The sequence below is a fragment of the Callorhinus ursinus genome, unplaced genomic scaffold (assembly GCF_003265705.2).
Source record: "Callorhinus ursinus isolate GAN/ISIS: 27379988/994484 unplaced genomic scaffold, GSC_fseal_2.0 scaffold73, whole genome shotgun sequence".
NCBI lineage: Eukaryota > Metazoa > Chordata > Mammalia > Carnivora > Otariidae > Callorhinus > Callorhinus ursinus.
In genome coordinates, this window is record NW_027397135.1 from 1283040 (window position 1) to 1308783 (window position 25744).

Genomic DNA, 25744 nt, shown 5'->3' on the forward strand with positions numbered 1-25744 from the left:
TACCTCCTGTAGGTACCTGTTCACTGTTCCCACACAGCTTGCCCTGTGTTATACCTTGTTTGTTCGTCACAGTCATCAGAAGTAAAGATAGTTTCTGTAAGCAGGGTTTTGGAAAGTCTAACAGAGTCAAACAAATGACTTGAGAAATGTCCCAAATTGGCTCAAGATTTACACAGTATTGTTTAAAAACAGGTAGATTTGGGGGTTTTTAATTCTTTGCTGAGTTTGGTTTTGTTTTGTTTTTCAGTACACACTCTTTAAACCCCTGGCCAGTAAGCCTGATTTTTTTAGACAGCAAAGGACTGCTGGCTATTACCAGAAAAAAACAAACATAAAGTGAACATAAAGATGCATGGTGATAGCTTATGGGACCCCTGATTCCCATGATCACAACTCACACTATTTTCCACAATGAAGTCACCATATTGCAAGTAAACTGTTCTCCCAAATTACATTGCACGTTCTTAAGTGGTTTCTTATTTCTCAGAAACATTTGGTAAATATGCCCATTATTTGCTGTGAGAATAGCATAAAAAAGCAGATGGGTGTTTACATAAGACCGTTAATTCATACTTGGCAGCTTCTTTAAAGTTGCATGTTTTTCATAGAAAAATCCCACAAACGGAGGTTGTAGAAGGATGATGTTGATGGATGGTGACGGTTCGACCCAGTTAGCAACCCCTTATACTGATGTCCATGTCAACTGGTGGAAGGAGCTAAATTTTAAAAAGTAAACAAAACAAAGCATCTGTGCCGATCCATCCTCAGCGCTCAGTTCGGTGTGGACCCAGCGACCATACAACCAGATTCTGCAGAAAGGATTGTTTTCACCCAATTTCAATTTAGTTCCCATAAAAAATCTTTTATTTCTCAGCCTTCGCATTCCAGATTTGGTTTGGGAAACGTCATGCTTATGAAATCCTGCCAATTTTCAATGCCAGTTGATTCTAAATCTCTGGGCCAGTTAATCTCTATATAGGTTGATCTTCTGGCTCCTCTAGCAAGGGTCAGATTCGGGGCAGATCCTGGCAATCATTCTTGTGGCTTCCTGAACCTGTACTTAATATATTGGGCTGACTTCATCTGAAGCGGATTTCTCTGAAAGGTGTCACTTCCTCCTCAATGCAGAGAAATCCCAGACCAGGTTGCCCTAGTGCTGGATCGACCCAGTAGGGGATCTGAGAGATCCCTCTGAGGTCCCCATCCAGGGGGCCTCAGGATCCTCCTTGAAATTAACCCAGCCTCCCTGAGCCAGGAGACTGGATGAGGGAAAACCAGACTGAGCTATCCCAGGATGGAATGTCAACCTCTGAGCCAGACTGAGAGCTGAAGTCACATCCCAGGGAAGAGGCTCCCATTTTGTTTCCCCTCCTCAGATAGAAAAGCATATATCCCTTAAGGAAGGGCTATTGTTCCAACAGTGGGAGGAGGGGAATCCTCAAGAGTTTAAGACAGAAACTTTAGGATCCAAAAAAAAAAAAGCATAAATTTTTTTTATCAATTCAAAACCACCTTACAGACACCACCTCATGAATTCTCCCAAAGTGTGAAAACAAGTCCCACATATAATCAGGGTGAAACTGATTTTTGTTCATGGGTGGGCCCCTTCTTTGCATGGGGCTGGGGGCCTTTGTAGTCTTGGGACTCATGGAGAAAACTGTAGTAAGACATTTTGCCACCTGATTTTATGGGTAAGAAAAATAATATAAAGAAAATCAGGCAGCTCATCTCCAGCAATTAAGAAATTGTGCAAAGAAGGAGATACTGATTTCCCTTCCCTGGGCCTTTATCCAACAGATCATCAACCTGTTTAAATTTCACAGAATTCCTATCTCATCAGCTCTCTAAGTAGAACGAGGGAAAAGACAAGAGGGGAAACGTTGAGAAGAGGAAGAAGGAACTCAAGCTTCCTGGTGTGATGAGTGTCTGGAGCCCCATGGAAGACCCTGGGCTCAGTGGGGCAGGGGACCACCTCTCTGAGCTTTAGAGTGAAAGCTTCCACAGTCAGCTCAGTGCAGGGAGTTAAGAGTCCACAGCTTTCAGTTCAACTCTGGTTATTGTCAGTAATCTGGCACAAGCAAGATTTAGTTGCTAGTCTCGGGGAACCAGGAAGACAACATAAGCATTAAAGGCAGCAGGGAAAGGGAAGAAGTAAGATAGAACAGATTTACATAAAATTGCCCCCAAGTCATAAACCTGCATGGGCCACAGGGCTGAAGCAGAACACAGTATTCTTCGAGATCAAAGACCCGCCCCACACGTGCCGCGTAACTCAATTGATTCCTGTTGATCTAGAGATGGAGCTAATATAAGGCAACAAATTTACTTCCCACAAGGGCTACTTAGCTTTGCTCAGAGAAAAACTCTCCCCCAACTCCAGACTACACTGGCAACCCCAGCCTGCTGACACCCAAGCATTTGCCACTTGCCATAAATGGTGGAGTTGGGGTTGGGGAAGGGTGTGGGATGGGGTGCCCGCCCAGGGGTCCCCCCTCACAGCGCCGTTTTGGCTCATCACTCTTACACAGGTGCTACAGCAACTCCTCTGTGTAGGAACCTGGTGAATCGGGACAGTAAAGGGTGGAGAGAAGACAGCAATTTGCAGAGGGGGCCGTGCCTAGTCACGGGCAGGCCAGAAACATAGAGAAGGCCCCTTGTGGGGTCAAGGGATCCCCTGCTTCAGAATCACCTGGGGCACTTGTTCAAAATGCATGTCCTGGGCCCCATCAGGCGACTCCTAGTCCTGCCAAAGGAAGAAAAGCACCATCCTAAAAGTCATATTGTTATAAGGAAAGTCTCGTTTCCGATTTTTCACCCTGGGTTCTGAACCTCTGCTGCACATGCTGGAAGGGCTCTCAGCCTTCTCTCCTGGCAGGAGGCCAGGCCCTCCCCGTGTCCGTCTGTACCAAGTGGACGGCACTGTTCCAAACCAGAGCTTCTCAACTACTATTTTATCATCACCTCCTTCCCCCACAAGAAGGCCTTTTATGCTTTTTTAAATCCCTGTTGCCCTCCTTCCCCCGTGAAACGTTAATATCACGGATCTACTGCACATCTGTACTGTTTATGTGCCGCAGCCCTCTGGTGGGGGGGGGGGCGTTGGTCCACAACCACCCCGTTGGGAATGTACACTCTGAACGCAGAGTCCCCAAAACAGGCTGAGCCAGGCAGCAGGCTGCCGATGAGGAGCTGAACGGGCAGCCAGAACCAGTTCTAGCTGACTGATCATTCCCAAGTAAGTGCCAATGGAGGCCTAATGTAGCCAAACCTTCTAAACATTTCAAAAGAACCTAAAAAAAAAAAAAAAAAAAAAAAAAACTCAAATGTTTTTCTTTAGAAACCTCCCAATGTTTAAATGTTGGCAATTCCAAAAACTTGTAAGCTCTAGGAAAGCTGAGTTGTATGTGCAAGCTGCTCATTTGCAACTTCTGCTCTAGGGATGTTTGAAGGAAGAAATGAGAGAAGAGGCTCCAGGCTGCCGTGTACGTGGACGTGACTTCCCAGAATCCTTAGCAAACCTTTGAAGTTGCTTCCAGGCTGCTGCTCCCGGGGGATTTAACATCCAGAGGGCAGCCTCTCCCAAGGACAACCCAAACAAGTCTTTCTTTAACCAGGGATGCCAGCCGTCTAGGGGAAATTGGGAGGGGGGAGAAAAAGCAAGATTTTAATCTTAATCAGTTTTGTAGTCACCCTCTGCCCGTGCCCATGGACACAGACTCTCGATGTCCTACACTGAAATATCCTCCACTCCTAGCACAAGCTCCGCAGTCCAGCCTGCTAAACGGCTTGCGGGCACCCCCACGGTGCTTTGCTCCTGCCTATGTGCACGCTGCTCCCACTGGCCAGATGTGGCCCCTCCATTCTGCGACAGCTGCCTATCTGTCACACTGTCACCTCTCCCTTCTCTGTAAATTCTGCTGTGGGAGTGACACCATTAGTTCTTGATTATGCTCAGCCTGGTATTTTTCAGGAATTGATTCTCATTCATAATATTGAGCCCCAACCCCCTAAAGACTGTAAACTCCATAGAGGCTGGAAATGACCCCCGCCCAGTTCTCTTGTTCCCCCTTACCACTCAGTAGGACGCCCAGGAGTCACTTAAGAAATACTCACAGGGTCCCAGTGGTTGTACCACTTTTCAGTCTTTCCTCGACAAACTTACGACGAATGACATGCAAAAATTCCACAGGACTTCTTTTAATGTGAAGATAAGGTACCGTGCATAAGTGTATTGCAGATCTTACTGACAGAGTCCATTTCCCCTGGGAAGCTCCAAACCCCCCACAGATATTAACATGTTTATTCAAAAGTCTTTGAACAATTGGCCCTTGAAATGCAAATGTTTATTTCTCTTCCGATAACAGGAGTTTCTGTAGCCCTGAGCCCCGAAGATGAATCTAGTCCACCAGAGTCCCTAGACAAGCACTTGAATTTACTGAAATTGATGGATTATTGTGCAGAAAGAGGAAGAGAAAAACTTTCACCGAAGTCCGAGGAATGAGGCGGAGAATAATAGAGTCAGCTCGCAGGGAGAAGGGCTTCGCTCCAGGCGGGAGAGAGCAGCACTTTGAAATCTTCCCCTATCCCCAACCCATGCTGCCTCCAGCTTGGTTTATGCTTTCATTTATCATTTATCCAGGGATCAGTAGCGGGAAGCAGGGGGGTTCCTTCTCCAGCTCTTGTGTCATTTCCCTTGATAAGTCCTAAATTGACCATGTTATCCGGCACCAAAGGAGCCTTCCTGCAGTAGGCATTTTTTATTATGTGCCCTGTTAGGGGACAAAGGCATCGTGTCAGTAAACTGCTACGGCAGGGGCGAGGGATAAAATATTATTCTCACAGCTTCATAAGCATGCTCCTCCGAGGGGCTAACAGGAACGTAAGAAATTAGACAACATTACCATCTGTTAGCCTGCCTGCCGCAGTGATCTGGTGAAGGAAAAAACACAAAATCCTCTTTTTCTCAAGGGCAATTTTTAGCCCTAAAGAACCCAATTAAGACATTTCAAATTGAAACCTTTCCCTATTTATGTTTTTGCACAATATTTGAGCCTATTGATGGGCAAAATGGAGTCGCATCCCCCAGCTCGCGCCTCCCTGCCCTGGTTGTCACGGGTTAAGCCCAGGGGAACACGGTCTTGTATCGTGGAAATGGCCGTGTGTGAACTACCTATGGTTTTATCTGGGATAGAAACATCCCCAGGGGTGATTTGTGGAGGTGTAACGCCTTGAGGATGGGGCCCTGGGTGCCTCACTCGGGAGACAAAGAGAACATTCTACAATGTCGGTTTCCGCACCATCTGCTGTTAAAGAGAGCCACTTTCTTAGAAGCCGTAATAAACAGATATTACTTGGGTGTGTGTTGACGTATTGATCCTATTTTTAAAAACATCTCCACAGATCCTCAAACGGCAGCGGGTGAGGTGGATGGGGTTAATCTGGAGGAGATCCGAGAATTTGCCAAAGCTTTTAAAATCCGGCGCCTGTCCCTTGGCCTGACCCAGACTCAGGTGGGACAGGCTCTCAGTGCTACAGAGGGCCCCGCGTACAGCCAGTCGGCCATCTGCAGGTAACCCGTGCCCACATGCTGTCACCTCTCCTGGCCGGCCTGGGCCTCGTTTGTCCTCATGGCTCAGCTTTTCTTCTTCGGGTGGGCAGAGCTGGAGGGGTAGAGTATGGGAACTAAGTTTGGGGGGATTGGGGGAGGTTATACATTGGAATCGGTGACATGGACAGAAACGAAGGTGCTAAAGCAGATGCGGGGGCCTGGCTTGATAACTCCTGTCAACTCACAAAGAAGGCAGTGTCATTGGAAATCCCCCACCGCGGGCCAGAAGCTTCCTTCTGGACCCCCCCTCCTACGCAGCTGAGCCCCCCCCCCCATCTCCTGTCTGCAGACGGGTATCCTGAGCAAAAGCCGTAAAGCTGCCTGTCCCAACGGGGGTTAACACTCCCCCCATTTCGGCCCAGGGACGGCTATCGGGATTTTTCCAAGGAAATACACCTAAAAAGAAAATTAACAATCTCGTGACCGCAAAGGAATGTTTTAACACTGCCTTCCCAGACACAACGCTAAAGGCCCCCCCCCTTTTTTTTCAAAGAAGCAGCTGCTTTACGTGGCTCAGAAAGGGGTAGTGAGAATCTGGCCTACCCTGTCCCCACTCCTCCCAAAAAAAAAAAAAAAATTTAATAAATAAATAAATAAATGACAGAATCCAGCCTTGGTTGTGTTCAAGTTGATCTGGGTCAAGCCGCCAGCAGCAGATCCCGTGCATGTGTGTATGTGTGTGCGCGTGTTGCACTAATCCCATGTTTATGCATGAGGTAACAAAGGCACTTCTGTAAGAGCTTTTTCCTCTTGGGCAATGCCTTATGAGTCCTCCTCCATCAGGAAAAGCCAAGAAACCAACTCTAAACTCATTTAAGTGGATTTTGTTCTTGGTGATCCATGAAATGCTGTCTTTTTATCTGCTCTTTATACTTTTAATGTATTCCCCAAAGGACGGAAGTGTACTTTTCCTGCAGTTTAAGACTAAGGTTATAAATAACATCAGTATGGGGTAGTAGCTTGCAGCTCACATTTTGCTCAATGATTTTCCATAAAACCCATTGATTGTTGTTAAATACAAAAAGCGCCATAGGATCCTCTCACGTCTATGGTCTCCCCTACTGTTTTTTCTTATAAGATACCTCCCTGTAGAAAATAACCTTTATTCAGTCTATACAAGGATACTACTGCTGGGAAATTTGTTTCAAGGCTTGTATATGTTATTCCCAACAACACGGATGGAAACATCAACACTAACAAGCAGCATCAATGATATGAATACTGTTGCTCCCTGCTGGGAAACTAATTTTGTTTCATCTTGACAGCCTTGTGATGAAGGCAGCCACAGATTTTTTTAAGTTGTCCATTTGTTATTTTTGCTAAAGTCCTCTCTGGCTTATTTTTAGTCCTAAAACGTGATTTCCTTTTATTGGCTTAAGTGCCATCTAATGTTTTCACCAACACCCGTAGAGTGTCTGGGGCATTCCCAATCAAATATGTAGATTTCTAAAGTCTTCCCCAGGGGAAGCCAAGAAAGCTATGGCCGAAATGGAGAGAGAGAGACCCTGGGAATTCACCGTATCCCAGAATGTGCCAGAAGCCTTGACTTCACAGCCTTTCTCTAGCTGCTAGGGTCTGGGTTGAGCTACTTTTAGGAGCTAACGACCAAGAGAAAAAAAATGAAAGTCTTGAAAGAGGTGGAGATCTGACGTTGGAATGATTCACGTTTATTGAAGGGGAGGGAAGGAGCCTGCACACCCAAGTGTCACTTATGAGCGATGGTGACTTCCAGGCACAGCTTTGGCGAGTGCCTCCTTAACAGAGACGCGGAGAAGGAAACACCACCAACATGCTGACCATCCCTATTGCAAGCTTTGTCCCTCACACGGTGGCACTGTGAAGCCTGTTGTCAAACTATCCAGAGTTTAAGCTCTGTAGCTTTTATGGTAAAATGTGGTATGTAGCAAATTACCACGACAGTTAGAGCTTTGTGGCAAGCTCATTAAATGACATTAGACGATTAGTTCATTTTCTATTGAAAGCAAAATGTACTTCTTCCCCCTTTGATCAGTAGTGGAAGTTGGGTTTTATAAAAAAAAAATAAATAACCCCTTGAACTCTACAGGGAAGGTGATGCTATGGAAATCACATTAAAACTTGATACTATTTGCACTGCTTATCACATATCTAAAATGCCATGTCAAAGATAAGATTATGGCCTGTAAAGGAAGCCTATCCTTTTTGTGTCCTTCTGCAACCGTCCTTAGAAAGCATACTCTGGCTAGAGCAGGTTCATTTTAGCTCTATAAGATGCACTCTGCAGTCAGACCGTTGTCTTCCGATACACGGAACCCTTAAAAAGAGTATAACCGAAGAGGACCCAGAAGAGAAGATCTATGTATCCGAAGTCATCATACGGGAGGGCCGTGAATTTGGATTTAGGATAAACAAACGAAGGAATAAAAGCAACTGACACTTCTGTGTATTTCATTGAGCATGAGGCTGAATTGGATACCAGGATGTCCTCTTAAAACACTCCATATAATTTTGTCCTGAGATGCTTCATATCTTTTAAAATCAGTGTAGCAAAGAATTGCTGATGGCGATTGATACATAGAAGGCCTCATTTACAGAAAATGATATCATGGGAGTACCGTTTGCAGATATCACACATTAAACACAGCTTGATGCCCTGGTGCCAAAGTACACCATTACACTGGACAGCGTTTGAAAGGCATGAGGTGGCCTTCGCACAACCGGGGAGGGGGCTGTTCATAGCAATTACAAGGTGTCCAGCTGCTGAGTCCCCCCAGTAGAGTAGCAACAGGCCGTGTTTTACCTGGAAAGGGGGCAAGTTGTTAACTGACATATGGTGCAAATTGTTTGTTACCAGAGAGAGAGCAGGGGCGGGGGGAAGGGAGAGACAGACAGAGGGAGAGGGGCGGGGGGGGGGGGGGGGGGATTAAAATGAGACACTAAACAGAGGTGAAAAGAACCGCATCCCAGCTGCCATCCCTGACTCTGGTAACTTAAACATTTTGGTAACCGACTGGTGACTTACAACATTTTCATAACCGAGTCCATGGGAGGGGTTTCAGGAAAACCAAACGGAAGCCATACAACAGAATCGTTTTAAACGAAAGAACATGACAGCTGCTGTCTCCGACACCCCTCGGGAGGGTTGTTTCTGTTTCCATCGCAGTGTCTCGCGGGTCCTGCCGTCTGCACCCTTCCCCACCCCCATCCGTGTGGCTGTGTGGGCTGCATGCGGGGCATGAACATGCATGCAGGGTGGGTGGCGCTGGCTTGAGCGGGGGGGGACGGCTACCTTGCAGCTGGCTGCTCATCCGGAGTGAATTCGCTCTGCCAGGCGGTCAGGCAGGCAGGCAGGCAGGAGGCCCACCCTGGCAGAGGACTCAGTGTAAGACTGTTCTTTCTCAATTCTCCCCCCAGACACACCATCCTGAGAAGCCACTTTTTCCTACCACAGGAAGCCCAAGAGAACACTATAGCTAGCAGTCTGACAGCCAAACTGAACCCTGGCCTTTTGTATCCTGCCAGGTTTGAAAAGCTGGACATCACCCCTAAAAGTGCCCAGAAGATCAAGCCGGTGCTTGAGCGGTGGATGGCTGAGGCTGAGGCCCGCCATCGAGCAGGTATGCAGAACCTGACCGAGTTTATCGGGAGTGAACCGTCCAAAAAGCGCAAGCGGCGCACCTCCTTCACACCCCAGGCCCTTGAGATCCTCAATGCCCACTTTGAGAAGAACACACACCCCTCTGGGCAGGAAATGACCGAGATTGCCGAGAAGCTAAACTATGACCGGGAAGTAGTTAGAGTTTGGTTCTGCAATAAGAGGCAAGCCCTGAAGAACACAATTAAGCGCTTAAAACAGCACGAGCCGGCCACGGCGGTCCCTCTGGAGCCTTTGACAGACTCTCTGGAAGAAAACTCCTAAAGAGACGCCCAGCCTGGAAGCAGAAGCAAAACCCACAGAAACTGAAACTCCACCCTCGGACTCCACAAATCAGAATTTGTGAGAAGAAGAAGAAGAAGAAGAAGAAGAAGAAGAAGAAGAAGAAGAAGCAGAAGAAGAAGAAGAAGAAGAAGACGACTACATTGAAAATAAAGTCGAAAGAGAGCCCCAGTCATCACCCTTGTAAGTAAAGAGACTAAGAAAACTACCAAGTGGACAGAATGGTTTATATGTGTCCTTTGGTTTTCCAAAAAGAAAAAAAAACATTTTTGAAAATTTTTAAACAAGGCACACACCGCACCCACAGGTGTGTGTGGTAGGATAGTCCCCTGGCCCGCCCGTCTCCCTGAAGCCAATTTTCTAATGGACTTAAAGCAAACCAAATAACCACATACTTTTTTCTGTATATTATGAAAATGTGAACACATTTTAAGGAAAAAGAAAAACAACTAAACCAAAAAAACAAACAAAAGAGGAAGAAAGAAAGGAAAAAATAATAAATCCAACAACAAAATAAAAACTTGTATCTGTTCAAAGCGAATACAAGCCTGCCACCTGGAGGAGGAACTGCATTCTTTCAGGTTCTAAGTGCTGATTCACTCTGAAACCCTACTAACCAAAGTCAGAAACATGGCATTGCAAACACGATCGTTGGTCTACTCTTCTCTGAGTGCAAAGTTGTGTTACGAATTTTTACATTTGTATGTAAAGGAAAATTAAGAAGCCTGATTTCTCCTGTCTCACACATCTCTGTCCCCACCTGTGAGGTGGGTGTCATTGCTGAAGCCATCCTCTAAGGCTCACTGTTGGTTTTCATTTGGGGTGGGGGGTTCTTTTTTCTTTGTCTTGGTTTTGTTTGGGGGGGGAAGGGGCATCCTGGATCGTGTGCCAAAGCATCCATTGCTTTCTTCTCACTATGACTTGTGGGTTTGAGAAAAGAAAATGGAGCTCGCATTTCTCATTCTCCCTCCATTTCTCCATCTCCCTCGGGTGCGGCCTCCAGGGTATGCAGGGGGGCCGCCGAGTGGGAACGGTGTTTTTTCCACTCATATCCCAGCAAAATGCAGGAGAGACTCCAAAATATCTAGGGCTTTGCTCGATGAACTGTCAACACTGGCAGAAGCTGTAATTGTACTCACTGTCCACACCAGAGTTTGGGATTTTTCTCAGTCTGTTGGCCACGTACATGGAGAGCTGACCAAAACTAATTTTGTAATATAAACATAAACTGCACATTTGGTTCAATACTTACATCAATGTTATGCTTCTGTGCAAAGCAATTTCTCTCAGAAGTCTGATAGCCAAAGAAATGTCTCAAGATTTCAGTCAAAACACACACATAGCATGCACACGCCCATATGCACACACACAAAGGCAACAGGCCAAAAAGAAAGGGATGGTAACTGGATCCTTAGAGGCCATCGTGTATCTTGTAAGTCCCATCTTTTCTGCTACTCTTTTCATTCCAGTAGGGATGGCAGACTTTTTTCAGGGCAGGGGGAGCCATCGTTCTTGGGATATACATTTACAAATGGAGCAGAAAGTTGGAAGGCGAATTTAAACGATTGGGATTGGGGGCTGGGTTCTTAAGGGGAACAGAAGTTGTAACAGCGAAGTACCTCCACCAAAAGGAAAATTCTAGAAGCGGCTTATCTAACACGTCAGAGTAGCCTTCACCATTAGAACGAGGGAATTAGTTCCGTTTTCAAAGTAACTTACTCGAAAGGTGCTTGGGCCTGAATCACCTGATGAGCCAGAAGGAAAGTGAGACGTGAGGATGGCTGGGCAGGTGGCCAAGCGGGTCCCCCAGGGCCAGGCACAATGCGTTTGGTCTAAGGAGCCGGCAAAGGGAACCACCGATCTGCCAGCTGTCTCGATGCAAATATTCTCGAGTCATTAGTTACTAATCACGCTCATGTCCTCTCTAGAAGTAAATTGTGAAAGAAAGAAAAAAACTAAGCCCTCAAGTTGCCCAACTGAATAGAAATGTCATCTTCCTCCCCTAACGCTCTCCCTCTCCCACGGGAGTGTGAGTTTCTTCTTCTGTGGGGCCTTTTGCAGGTGTCAGTGCGATGGCAGGACTGTCCCCCCCCCCAACCTGCCCCCGCCAGACGGTTCTTGCGCCAATCAGAAGACCACCGGCAAGGAAACTCAAAAGGAAATTCTGCAGGTGGAATTATTTGCTTGTAAAGGCATTTCCAATCCACCAGTCTGAGGCTAACTGGACCACAGCTAACTTGATCTTCGATGCCAATGACATCATGGTACTCACTTCACCACCTCCAAAACTGCACACAAAGACCAACAACCCGGAAATCCAAAAATGTATCGATTAGACAGATTTTGTATTCCCCTCGGACCTGCTCCAAATTCCATCAAAAGAAGCTCCCCAGGAAGAGAAGTTAACCAGAGGACATATGATGGATGCTAAATGTTTAAACATATGCCAGCAGCAGTTACATAAGGCCTGCTCCGTTCGGAGATCTATAATTGGGAGGGTATAACTAGGACAGTGAAAATATAAAAGAAAAGTAATCTTCCAGAGTGGAATAAAATGGAAATATATTCATCCCACAGTCGTAAAACCATTCATGTGCAGTGATTTTTTTTATAGTTTTATAATTTTGTATTGTTTTATAAATTATTTATAAGGTGTTGTAATGCTTCTTATATTAATTTTTTACGGATAAATTTTTTGCTACAAGGCATAAAAAGGTGCCTGAACAAATTCTTAGGAATATAAATTATACTGTGTGACTTGTAAGTCTTCGGGACCTCACCTACTGCTTAATTTTATTATGACATTTCTTATTTTCACTTGTAAACAACTTCGTATATGCCAGTAACTCTTAAGTGTCTTTTATGTTTCCATGAACTGAAGGATAAAGTTGCCACTAACAAAAAATAAAAGCCACTTCGGGCATATGTGATTGTATTTCAAGCTTCAATATTTTTCCTACGTAATCTTAAATTATGGTCATCTTCATTTCCTTCATTGTCTGATAAAAAAGCAAAAGGACTGATGTTCTATTTCACCCTTGTTTGTGGGCTTTTTTTCAACCAAAAACCATTTTGAACAACTGAGGGTTTTAGTTGTATTGCAAGGTTTAGGTTTCTATATGTTGTAATCAGCCAACACTACCACGCATACACATGCATACACACACATAACACACACACACAAACACACACACCCCACAAAAGAGAGAACAAAAAAGCAAAAGGAGCTAGGAAAAAAGAAAACCAAGTAGAGGCGTATCAAAGAACTCAAGCTATAACCAAAAAGAAATTGTAAAATGCCTTTGCTCATCTTCTCTACGCTGGACCAAAGCTCAGTATTTGTAGGTATATGCACATTGTATAGATATGGCTTAAATGTTGCTGACAATCTCGCAATACTAAACTGTTCCTATTTTAAGAAAAAAAAAAGAAATACAAACTGTTCATCAATGTTTTACCTCAGCACTCTACTTGTACCCAGTTAATGACCAAGCTTAAAAAAATGGAGAAAAAGGAAACTGATTTTCATTTCAATGTTTGAGTGTAAAATCTGTTTGGATAACATTTTGTAATGAGCTTTCGTCATGTGGTTTGCTTGTCTTCAACTTGAAATTATGTGAGGCACATTTGTTTTATTTGTTGTTAAGAAAGTGATTTTTTTTTCTTTTTGTCCTACATGCTGTGATCTAGACTGGTCACCAGGGTCACTGATGAGGCCCCATGGAGAGCTGCCTACTCCCTGCGTGGGGGAGGCAGCAGGAAGGAGGGCAGGAAAACCGACTGGGTTGTTTTGAAAAAAAGTCATCATGATGAGAAGTTGACATGATGGACTTGTGACCGAGAAGCCAAACTGGATATTTAAAAGCTCCTTACTTGCTCTGACATTGAAACCAAAGCTGATTTATCTGCACAGGTTGCTTAACGTTTAAAAAAAAAAAAAACTGACAAAACTGTACTTAATCTAGAGCAATATCTGTATGGTCAGTAAAGCTGCACTTTGTGTATTTCTTAACAGCTTCAGATCTGTCACTTTTAATTTGTACCATAAAAAATAAAGAATTGTTTGACATGAGCTTCTAGGCTAAGTGTGTCTTGAACTCAGATATGTCATTGAAATTGTAAGCATGTAAATGAGCGTGTGTTATAATCCCGGGTGTTAAGAAAAGGAAAGGGTTCCAGGTAGACTGGTTAATATCATGATTATTTCAACTTTTCAAATAAAATACTAGATAAATTAGGACTCCATTGGTTGTAGGTTACAGAAACCCAACTTAAACTTGTGGAGACAAAAAAAGCCAATGGTATTTGACCTGACACAGAAGTCCTGCTGGGGACCTCAAGCACCGCTGGATACGGTGGTTCCACGGACGTCACCAGCCTGCCCTGCTCCGCTTCCTTCCCAGACGGAGACCCCAGATGTGGAGTCTTGCACTTGTCTCTAAATGAGGCGCCATGTTGGGGGATGATGTTCTGGAATCAGCCACTCAGGGTCACAGACCCACACTGTCTGTGGACAGGGGATGAGCCTCATGATGACAACCCCGTGGGGCCCCCAAGGATGAAGGAGGAAGTCTCCACAAGAACCTGAAGACAGAAGATGGCAAACCATAGCAGGCAGACAGAAGAACCCACACCCCCCCGAGTCTCCTACGAACACCCAGCCGTGTGCCAGGTACTGCAGAGGATTCTGCTGGGAAAGTGCTTTTGCTGCTCCTAAGCAACGCCTATCATTGCATGTTCTGGAACACTTAGACATTTAGCACATGCTCCTGAAGAAGTGTAATGGAAGAATGAGAGGTGAGTTAACGTCATTTTATAATTTACTTGATCAAAAGGAAGATGGGAATATCTTGCTAAAATGCCAGTAAAAGGTTTTTTTAATTAGAATCACAATCTGCATACTTTTAGTGACCTTCAGCAAACATTTCTTAGGCTACATGGTGGTTCGTATATCAACTTTATGTTGTGATTGATAAGAAGTGCTTTAGGACAAGCAACAGAACCAAAAATCGGAGGGCCCATACATTATAAATAGGCAAGGAAAGCGGCCAGGAACCTCCAGGATGGATTTTTAAGAAGAGCAAAAGGATGCTGATGCTTCTGCATTCAGAAGTAGAGAAAGATAAAATACAGTCCTTGTCAAGCTCTCTTTCCACGTAAAGTCCTCTAAAAATACTCTGGGCAAAGGCCATGCCCATCAGTAAACCATATATTATTATAAAATATGTTGGAGGGCGCCTGGGTGGCTCAGTTGGTTGGGCGACTACCTTCGGCTCAGGTCATGATCCTGGAGTTCCGGGATTGAGTCCCGCATCAGGCTCCCTGCTCGGCAGGGAGTCTGCTTCTCCCTCTGACCCTCCCCCCTCTCATGCTCTCTCTCTCTTTCATTCTCTCTCTCAAAATAAATAAATAAATAAATAAAATCTTTTAAAAATATATGTTGGATAACATATCTTTAAAAAGGTAGCCATCTCAACTATACTCAAATTAAAAATAAAATAAGTATCTCAAAGAGATATTTGGATTTCCATCTTCATTACAGCACCATTCACAGTAGCCAGGATATAAAAAATAAACTGTGTTGTCTTTTGTTCATTATAAGAATGCTTAATATACTAAAGGGACACAGTTTGGGCACCAGGGTGGCTCATTCAGTTAAGTGGCTGCCTTCCACTCAGGTCATGATCCCAGGGTCCTGGGATCGAGCCCCACATCTGGCTCCCTGCTCAGTGGGGAGTCTGCTTCTCCCTCTGCCTCTGACCCTCCTCCCTGCTTGTGCTCTCTTTCTCTCTGTCTCAAATAAATAAATAAAATGTTTAAAATAAATAAATAATTTATTATTTATAAAGGACACAGTTATTTCAACTGTCAAAATAAAAATCTAATAGTTTCCACCACCCAACATCTGCACCTTCAGCAAAGCTGGGTTCTACTGTCATGCTGGACCGAAGAGAAACACCAGCATAATAGCAACTCAGGGTCATAATTGTCTCCATTCTTAATAAGGACATAATAATACAATATTTGGGCAACAACCACTGATATAAGTATAATTAATTACTTTGTAACTATATATCTGAATCATTATACCAATAAACTTTACCTATTAGAAGTCATGTGACAGGGTGCCTGGGTGGTTCAGTCGGTTAGGGAACCAACTCTTGATTTCAGCTCAGGTCATGATCTCAGTTGTGAGATTGAGCCCCACATCTGGCTCTGCACTCAGTGGGGAATCTGCTTGAGATTCTCTCTTCCCCTCCTTTTGCCCTTCCCCCATCCTCTCTGTCTCAAATAAATAAATGAATCTTTTAAAAAAAATTTGTGTAACAAAATATAATAAAAGAGACAACAAAATAATTTAAAAGAAAAGAAAAAATAAAGATACCCATCACTTAAATTCAATCATTCCATATTCCACAAATATGTGCTAAACACTTCATATGTGCCAGAAACTTTTTGTTGTGAAAACTCAGAAATGAACAAAATGAATCCTTGCTTTCAAGAAACTCATTTATCATGCAAAAACCAGTAATACATCTCCAGAAACCGGAATCATCCCATGTTTTTTGTATTATAATATTTCACAAATAAAATAAATTTCAGAATTAAAATGATGAAACACAGTTCTGAGGCTGCCTTTGAAACAGTAAATGAATGGGTAGACCACGCCTTGGTTACAAGACAATCACCAGTATCTGTTTTAAATGATTCCAAAAGCTATTGCAATAAAATTTTCCGCTAAACCAAATATATGCACATAATCTATTCAGTGGCAACTGTAGCAGGACTATGGCTGATGAATGTAATCGAAAATCCATGGTTGGAAAGAGTTCAGAAGAAGGCTATCACAAAGTAGATGAAACCAGCTCCTCACTAACACACACAGGTCTGGGCTCCTTATTCATTCTTCGGCCCTTTGAAGGGAGTCTGAGCAGAGAGCCCTTGAGAACCATTCAGCTTATCTGCAGTACCACGAGGAAAGTCATGGTCAAGGGAAGAAGACACCTACGGAGGGTTTCTGGATGTTAGGTGAACAGATGAAACATTGCGGTGTTTTCTTAAAGCAGATGGTGGACATAATTTACGCTCTTCTTTATGGACACTCTCCATCTATTTGCTTTATCCTTATTAATGATTCCATCCATCAGCCATCCAAAGCAGAGGTCTGGAATTTATCCTGACCCCTGTACACACCCACGTACACACCCCCAAGTCACCGAAAATGCTGGCAATCGCACCTAAAGAATCCCTTTTGACTCTGTTAACCCGAAAATGAAGAGCTATAAGAGGCAAATGAGCACTTATTTGTCGTCAGAGAATTGCAATTCAGGGAGCATAGATTCAGATAGAGACCCAGATGGTGTTCCACTTGTAGGATGAAGCCAAGGGGTTATTACGAGGGACGGGGGCTATTACATGAGTGGAAGGGGGGCGATAAAGGTTTTCTATAGGTGTTCACAAGCTAAGCTGCTTGGGTTAAACATTCTATCTTCAGAAAATCCACAACCACCGGTCTTGTGATCAGGATGTCCATTCTCCCACTGACTTCTCAAGCAATTGCTTCAACAACTGCCATTTCGCCCAGGCCAAACAAAGACAGGTAAGGCAGTTTCTCTGCAGCGGCGAGTCCGGTCTATTTAAAAATGGTTCCAGTCCTGTCAATTCTTCACAACTCTGTCTCCTGCTCTCATGCCGCACTGCCACTCCGTAGCTCAAACCTGCCCACCTCTCACCCGGACCACCATGATATGCTGCTCTTACCCATCGTATGTGTGCCACCAAGGAAATAATTCTACAAGGCCAATATGAACATGTTTCTCTTTTATTTAAAATCTTCCCAGGATGCCTGGGTGGCTCAGATGGTTAAGCGTCTGCCTTCGGCTCAGGTCATGATCCCGGGATCCTGGGATCAAGTCCCTCATCGGGCTCCCTGCTCAACGGAGAGCCTGCTTCTCCCTCTCCCTCTGCCTCTGCCTCTCTCTCTCTTTCTCTTTCCCTCATGAATAAATAAATAAAATCTTTAAGAAAGAAAGAAAGAATAAAATAAAATCTTCTCAATATTTGCCCTTGCCTCCAGAGTGGACAAGAAACTCCAGACCAGCAGACAAGGCCTTTCAGGACCCGGCCCCCTTGTTTACTTCTTTGGTCTCATCTCTCATCAACTCTCAAACCAATTTCTCCAATATCCAAGGAACATTTTGTGCTTCTGCTTGGCATATGTCCATCCCCTGCACTGTCAGCCTATCCAACTTCTACTCACTCTTTAAGACTCAATTCTATTCAATTCCACAAATAGTTATTCTACTATATGCTGGGCATTGTGCTGCCTTCATCATAGCATGCACTGAGTCTGCGTATTTATTAGTCACCGCTTACAAGCTACAAAATCACTGACAGGGACCTCTAAATGCCTACAGATTTGACTGACCTATGGACTTGTAGTTTGGCAATATATTCTTTTAGCCAGCTGTCATTTGTATGTGACAGATATTCCTGTCTGATAAGAGTAACAATAATTTTCTACTTATATAATTTTCAAAATTCCTTCATGTACATCAGTCCCCCCTTATCCGCAGGGGAGATGGTCCAAGACACCCCCCCGTGGGTGCCTGAAACCATGGAGAATACTGAACCCTATATATATACTGTTTTTTCCTATACATACATCGCTACAATAAAGCTTAATTTACAAACTAGGCATGGTAAGAGATTAGTAACAATAACTAACAATAAAGTACAACAATTAGAGCAATATACTGTAATAAAAGTTATACGAATGTGGTCTCTCTCAAAATATCTTATTGTATAGTAGTCACCCTTCTTCTTGTGATGATGACAGATGATAGAATGCCTATGTGACATAGCATTGAGCTACTCCTGACCTTCTGAAGACACGTCAGAAGGAGGCTCATCTGCTTCCAGACCATGGTTGACCATGGGCAACAGAAACCACAAAAAGCAAAACCGTGGAGGAGACTGCTGTATGTTTTTTTTCATTTGCTCCTAACATAAGCCTTTGGAAGTGTAGTAATTCCTATTTTATAGGTGAGAACTAAGAATCATAAAAGTTAATGGGCTTGACCAAGATCCCAGACTTCATGAGCAGAGCTAGCATTTAAATGTATTGGGAATTGGAGTATTCACCAAAGTGGGTACACACTGAACCCCAGTGAAACAACATCTGACATGACCATGTCCCTCAACCCACCAGTGTCCAGTGTCTGATCTCTGGTATAGTTCAGGAAAGGCTGTGTTGAAGATAAATTCCAAAAATCTCATTTCCAAGTCCACTATGATTCAGGTGAATATAGCCTGAATGATTACTGCTGCTTGGCAAACACAGTACAATACATAAAGGGAAATTAGAAATGCCTCTATATGTCGTGCCACTCCATTATCACTGAGAGTCAGGGGCTCCAGGTAAGAATACAAAATTCTAATTGTTCCAAAGGCAAAGGTGTTGAAACCAATTGAAAAGTGAAAGAGAAAGTTTCTAAATCCTGCACGTTGTTTGACTAATCTCATCAGCAAGTGAAGAACGTGGAATAAGTGTAGAATCAGGAAGCTGGCCTTAGATCTAGGACAGGGAGTCCACTCCAGAATTTTCTTTGATACCCCTGTGTTACCCTTAAGAATTCTGGTTGTGCTCCCAGCTGTTAAGTGCTTCTAGCTTCCCCAGACGTGCTGATTTGTCATTCAGGAACAAGTCACACTCTCTGCTTTATTTGTACTACTACAGTCTGGCATCTGTGTGGCTGCCTTTGTATGTGTTAATGGACTTCATTAAAAGGGGCATTATCTCTGAAAGTGGCGATGTGTCTAGGATGTTGGGCCATTTGCACATATGCCATGGTAGGGAGGCCAATATAATCACACAGATTCAGAAGGGAAGTAGTTCCAAAAATTGAACTTTAGTGCAAGAGTAAGACACCCCTCCCCGTATGCCATGACAACAGTAGTGGTGAACTGTACTTCACAGGTGTGATGTCCTTCACAGATGCTCTTATTAAGATGCTGGATATAAGCAGAAAAGAGACAGCATTTCTTAGATTCCTACCATATAAGTATGCACTCTTATCTGAGATTCGCAGTCTTGCTTAGACTTACTTATGGTACCAATAAACATTCTCATAGAGGAAGATCTATCAAGACTTACATCCAGACTGACTAAATTCTTTTTTTTTAAAGATTTTATTTATTTATTTATTTATTTATTTATTTATTTATTTATTTACTTATTTGACAGAGAGAGACACAGCGAGAGAGGGAACACAAGCAGGGGGAGTGGGGAAGGGAGAAGCAGGCTTCCCGTGGAGCAGAGAGCCTGATGTGGGGCTTGATCCCAGGACCCTGAGATCATGACCTGAGCCGAAGGCAGATGCCCAACAATGGAGCCACCCAGGCACCCCCTGACTAAACTCTTAATGCATCATCAAAGTGGATCACTGGGCCTCAGACAAGTTGACTTTGGATCCAGTGGTTCTGGTCACTTGGGCCACATCATGATTACAGATGAAGGACAAGATGCCAATTGGGAAACATTTTTGTTGGGTTTGCTTCCAGTTTTTCTTGTTGTTGATATCTTATATTTTATAAGCTAATCTGTTTGTTGGAGGAAAATCAGAAAATCCCAAGAAACAAAGATACTTCCACTGTCGGCATATTATAGGTCAACTGATTATCTTTATATTGCTCTATTTTAACATATATGAGCTTCTTTGCATGATTGTCTTGAACTACAGAGACAGAGGGCAAATTAGGAAAGCAAAAATAGAACTCATGTAGCTTAAAATCCCATCTCTGTGAGAACACCACAGCTGTATGAGTTGTCCAAACTTTGGCATTCTTCACCCAGAATTTTAACTAGACCTATCACACAGCTCATCTTGGAGGAAAACACAACAGCCCCTGGTTGTCTGGGAGATGTGATACCTGAGACCATCTCCGAGCAGGCTTTACTAACCAATCAAGTGGTGGTAGTGAAGAAAAGTAGGTGCCCCCAGGTATTAGCAGGACTGTAGTGGCTAACATCATGAATTCCTTCTTAGGATGAGACTTTCTGCCTTATATTAAAAAAAAAAAAAAAAGGTTTTATCTTCAAACAAGTCCAAACCATATCAACACTTTGGATGACCATATCATGCACCCCATGGGGAGCCAGTCTAAGCTGTAACAGCATAGAAACACGACTTAAACCCACCAAACCCATTCTTTGACATCTAATTTGACAGCACACACCCCAACACACACACATCAAATATTTTTAATTGTTTCTTTCCAATGACACAAGCTTCGTGCTTACCTTCCAACTCCCACTATGCCATCAGTGCTCAGCTCCTACTTCTGCTTTAAATGGAGGGAGAAATTCTGCCCAGGCTTCTGGCCCTCCTCTTGGAAGATGAGAGTACGACTTGTCTTTCCAAAAACGAATGTGGCTCAAGCACTTGCCATGTATGATTGTATGTATTCTTTATGCCTGCTTCTAGAGCTATCAGACCTTTCGGGAGGAACCAAAAGAGGAAAATGAAGGCTCCAAGAAGACAAGGACAGAAAATGTCTGCTTCACAGGAAACACTAACCTCTGAGGGCACTATTTATATTTCCTGCAGAGAACAAAAAGCTGGGGACACCCCAAAGCCACCCACCCTGCCCTTGGAGGAGCAGCCAACTGACCCCACTTCTTCTCTCCCTAGCCCTTTGTTTTCTGCCACTCTTTTTAAAATTTACTTTTCCTTGCTTTCCCCAAAACCGAAGGGGTAAGAAGCATCACCAATTTCACCAGACGAGACCATTCACTGTTCCTTGCACACACACTTCCTCAACTTCCTTAGCCAGGGTACCCTCCTTACATTTTGTGTCCTCTTGTCTTCTTGCTCCTTCCTATTCTCACACCCAAAGCCCGATCAGCATCCAAAGTCCAGATGAGAAGCCTAGGGTGTGAAAAGATAATAATCGTGTAATTGAATATTTGGAACAGAGGTCAAGAGGAGAATCTGTTACGGGTGCTGGCAAAAGTTTTCTTTCCATAAAGGGTCAGAGACAACAAATACTTTAGGCTCTGAGGGCCACACTCTGCTGTTGCAGCACAATAGCAGTCATCAGTAGGGTGTAAGCAAAATGGGAATGATTGCTCAATAAAACTTTATTAACAAAAATAGGCAGCGATTGGATTTGGCCTATAGACTGAAGGTTGCCCACCCTGGTCTATTAGATTAAGTTGGTTTTAGGGATAACAGAGTCTCCATAAGTCTTCCACGGACTCAGATGTGGGCCTACCTTCTGCTCCACCCAGACCCCCTATGATTCTTTTACCTGTCTTCTATGCATCCTTCCACCTGCTTCAAAAACCTTTGCCCTCAAAATTGTGTACCAGTGACTCTTCTTCTGGAAAACTCCCTCAAACTATTGGAGTCACTTTTGCCTGCAGGAGCACAGAGCCCCAAGTGCCTGGGAGTTTATGGCCCCAAGCCCCCAGCCCAAGGCAGCCCTTAATCTCTGACTGATAGGTGCAAGAGGATGTCTGCCAAGATCCTTGCCTCTGGTCTCAACATCTGTGAGGCTCCTGCACATCCCGAGTCCATCCAGATTGAGGGATCCAGCTGCAGCTGCCCTCCCCGGGCATCTGCCTGAAATCGCTCCCCTGCTTGTCCCACTTCTCCACTCTCTTGCCAGGTTTTTCCTGGAAGATCTCCCTTGGTAAATCATTTACACCCAAATCCTCATCTCTGGGGAACCTGACCTCAGGCACCATCTGAGAATGTTCTAGGAACTTGTTGCTTCCATGAAATGTTTACTAACTCTGGAATAGATGCTCAGACACATCCCACATTTGCACTGGGTCTAGGAGCCTTAGGGAAAAGCCTTAAACCCATCCCACAATTGAGGTTCAAATACAGGCAGAACACCTGAGACACTAGGGTCCCCCTAGGACCCAGATGAGAGGGAAAGAGAGCAGGGTCCTTAAGAGGAGATGGAGGTGAGCATGGAAGGACCCAGCAGAGAGGACCAGCCTGAACTTCAGCAGAACAAGAGCACAGGTTCCCAGTAGGGGTGAAGTGGGGATCCTGGGGGTGTGGGAAGGGAGGAGACTTTGGGACTCAAGAACTCCCCACCTCTAGAAGCAGAGCCAGGACTAGAGCGACACAGGTGAGGTCCCTAGGTCACAAATTTTCAAGAAGTGCCTGGGACAAGCCCCTGAGAATGAGCATCTCCTGAAATGTCACATCCTGGCTCCTCATTGGCCTTGTCAGGGCCTTTCTAGGGGCAACTGTTCCAGGGAGCGGAAGGAGAGTTCCTGCTGACCTAAGAAGAGCTTCAGAGGGCAGCTTCTGGGAAGACATTGGCAGCTTAGAGTACTGGCTCAAGCTCTGTGGTTGCACTTTCCATAGAGTACAAGGGACTCAGCCTCCTTGCTTTTCCTGGAATGTGCTGGGCACCTACCCTGGCTCAGCAGCTTTTCCAACCGTGTGCACGCCCAGAAAGCTCCTAGCTCCTCACCTTCTTCCAGTCTTTGCTCAGATCTCATCTTTTAAGTGGCCTCCAGGGATGACCTTAAAGAAAGTCACAGCCTGCACCACCACCTCCCAGCACTCCCTGAACCCTAATTCACTCTGCTTTTTTTTTCCTTATTGGCACTTATAATCCTCTCCTATTCTACATAGTTTAATTATTTAATACCTGCTCTTCGTTACCTGCCTCTTCCTGCTCAAATGTAACCTCCTCACAATCAGCGATCTTGTTTGATTTACTCTCCGTCAGTAAGAACAGTGCCCAGCATATAATAGGTGGTCAATAAACATGTGTTGCCTGAATGAATGAGGTTTGGGAGCATACTTGCTTAGAGCCCCCTGATTTAGCAAATAAACATATAAAACACCCAGTTACATTTGAATTTCAGATAAACAACATTTTTTTAGTGTAAGTATGTCCCAAATATTGCCTGGGACATCTTTATACATTTATACGTGTGTATGCGGTCTATCCTAAAATCAAATGTAACTGGGTGCTGGGCGGTCTGTATTTTTCCTACACGGGTTACAGCTGCAACAACAGTAATTACCATTTGTTGACTGAGCAATTCCACACGCCAGGCACGGTGTTGTGTTTCTACATCTAAATTTTACAACAACCCTAGAAGATACTACTAATTTCTTCCTTTTGCAGAAAAGAAAACTAAAGCAGAGAGAGGTTGTCTCTAGCCCTAAGTCCCAAAGCTAGTGAGTGGGACAATGAAGATAAGAGGCCAGGTCTGTCTGGACTCTGGACTTGAAGGCCTAGTTGCCAGGTCAAGGCCATACTGACATACTCTCCATGTCCACCAACAAAATGCCGGTCCTCCCTAACCCAGATGCCCATGGAATGCATGAGCATACCTTCTGTGGCACTTCCTTTCTGTTTCTTCCCAGCACAACTTTCTCTCCCAACACCTGCCACTGAGCCTATTCACCCTCCCAGTCTAATTGTGACAGGACAAAGTGTGATCACCCACATTGCTGGTGGAAACCCTGGAGCTGAGCCTGGGCTTCGTTCAGCTACAGATGCTCACCACCCAGATCCCACCCCAGACCTCTCAGACAGAGGAGGCACATGGCCAGCTTGAGAGATGATGAATATCTTAAATAGCAACAAATGTCAGACTTTTTCAGCCAAATTCTGAAAAATCATACCAAAGTGGCCCAGCCTTCCTCTTCAGACCTGAGCAGAGAGAGATGGAAAGGATGCTTCCTTGTCTGTGACGTGGAGGCCTGCTGATGATAAATGTCTGCTTTGGCTACACATCAGGGGGGCGCTTGGGAGGGAATGCTGCTGAGGACAACAGGTGTAAACAGACTTACCTTCAATATTGGTGATTAAATAAAATACTCTTTTGGTTCTCATCTATATGTGGCTTTTCACAAGAATTAAAGCTGTACTAGAGGTCATAAACCCAAATGCTTACAGGGCTGGGAGATAATGTATATGAGTCAGATGAACCCAGGAGAACAGTATAAACACAAGGATAAAAAGGAACTGACATGGGCGCCTGGGTGGCTCAGTCGGTTAAGCGTCTGCCTTCGGCTCAGGTCATGATCCCAGGGTCCTGGGATCGAGTCCCCCATCGGGCTCCCTGCTCAGCGGGGAGCCTGCTTCTCCCTCTGCCTGCCGCTCCCCCTGCTTGTGTGCGCACTCTCTCTCACTCTCTCTCTCTTTCTTACAAATAAATAAAACCTTAAAAAAAAAAAAAGGAACTGACACTTGGCCTCCATGTCTGGGACAATAGGGTGTGGCATAGAGTGTGACCCGCAGGACAACCCAAGCCTTATCTAAAGGATAGGGCCTCAGCTCTGGCCTCTTATCACTGTGTGGGAAGACAGGGCCAGTGGCAACAGATCTTCTAGTTTTTCCAGAAAGGCTGAAATCCCTTATTTTTATATGAATTATCCTCATTTATAAATATTGGCCACAATTCTTTAAAATGTAACTATAAGCAGACCAAACAAAATCTATCTAAACACTGTTGGGTTTTGGCCTCTGAATATAAAAACTGGACAACTGGATTTGTGAAATCCAGCAGCTTGCTGCTCTTTACTTAAGTGATTTGTTTATATGTCCACCTGCCCAACGCTGTGATTGCAGGAACAGAGTCTTGTTCATTTTTGAGTGTTCAGGGCCTATGCTGAGTATACACCAAGTGGTCAACAAACACTGACTGAGTCCAAGTACAGTATCACCACCAGGTTGATCCTTCAGTAGCTGTGGTTCTTGGGGCCCCCCAGGTTACACGGGGAACACAGAAGGGCCTGAACTGCAGATATATGGGAAAATCTGTTGACCTGATGTCCCCCCGCACCCCGAGAGTAGCTCGAGTGACATCTTCAAGCCCAGCTCAATGTCTTCCCGAATGCTCTTCCAAGTCAGTCTCCTTCCAACTTCTAATACCAATGCCATCAGCATTTATAAATATATATATATAATATATATTATTATTATAACAAAGTTTTATCACATTATTATAATAAAGTCTTTATTAAGAAAAGGAGAAGGGAGGATCTGGACGTTTTACCATTGACAGATTTGTGTATTTAGACCACTCACATTTAAAGGAATTATTGACGTAGTCAGATTAATATTTACCATATTTGTAATAGTTTCCTTTTTTTTAAGATTTATTTATTTATTTGAGGCAGGGAAGGGGCAGAGGGAGAGAATCCTCAAGCAGACTCCCCACTGAGTGCAGAGCC

The 25744-nt window shown here is 44.3% G+C and overlaps 1 protein-coding gene across 2 annotated transcripts in view; it reads left to right on the forward strand.

Annotated features, from left to right (window-relative positions):
- POU6F2 (POU class 6 homeobox 2) overlaps window positions 1-9626 on the forward strand; it is a 485531-nt gene extending 475905 nt beyond the window's left edge. For both annotated transcript variants that reach the window (XM_073886904.1, XM_025853180.2), the window contains exons 9-10: window positions 5401-5569; window positions 9002-9626. In XM_073886904.1, coding sequence (XP_073743005.1) covers window positions 5401-5569; window positions 9002-9506 — 674 coding nt within the window. In that variant the 3' untranslated portion in view covers window positions 9507-9626. The remainder of the gene's footprint in view (window positions 1-5400; window positions 5570-9001) is intronic.
- Window positions 9627-25744: the final 16118 nt, after the last annotated feature.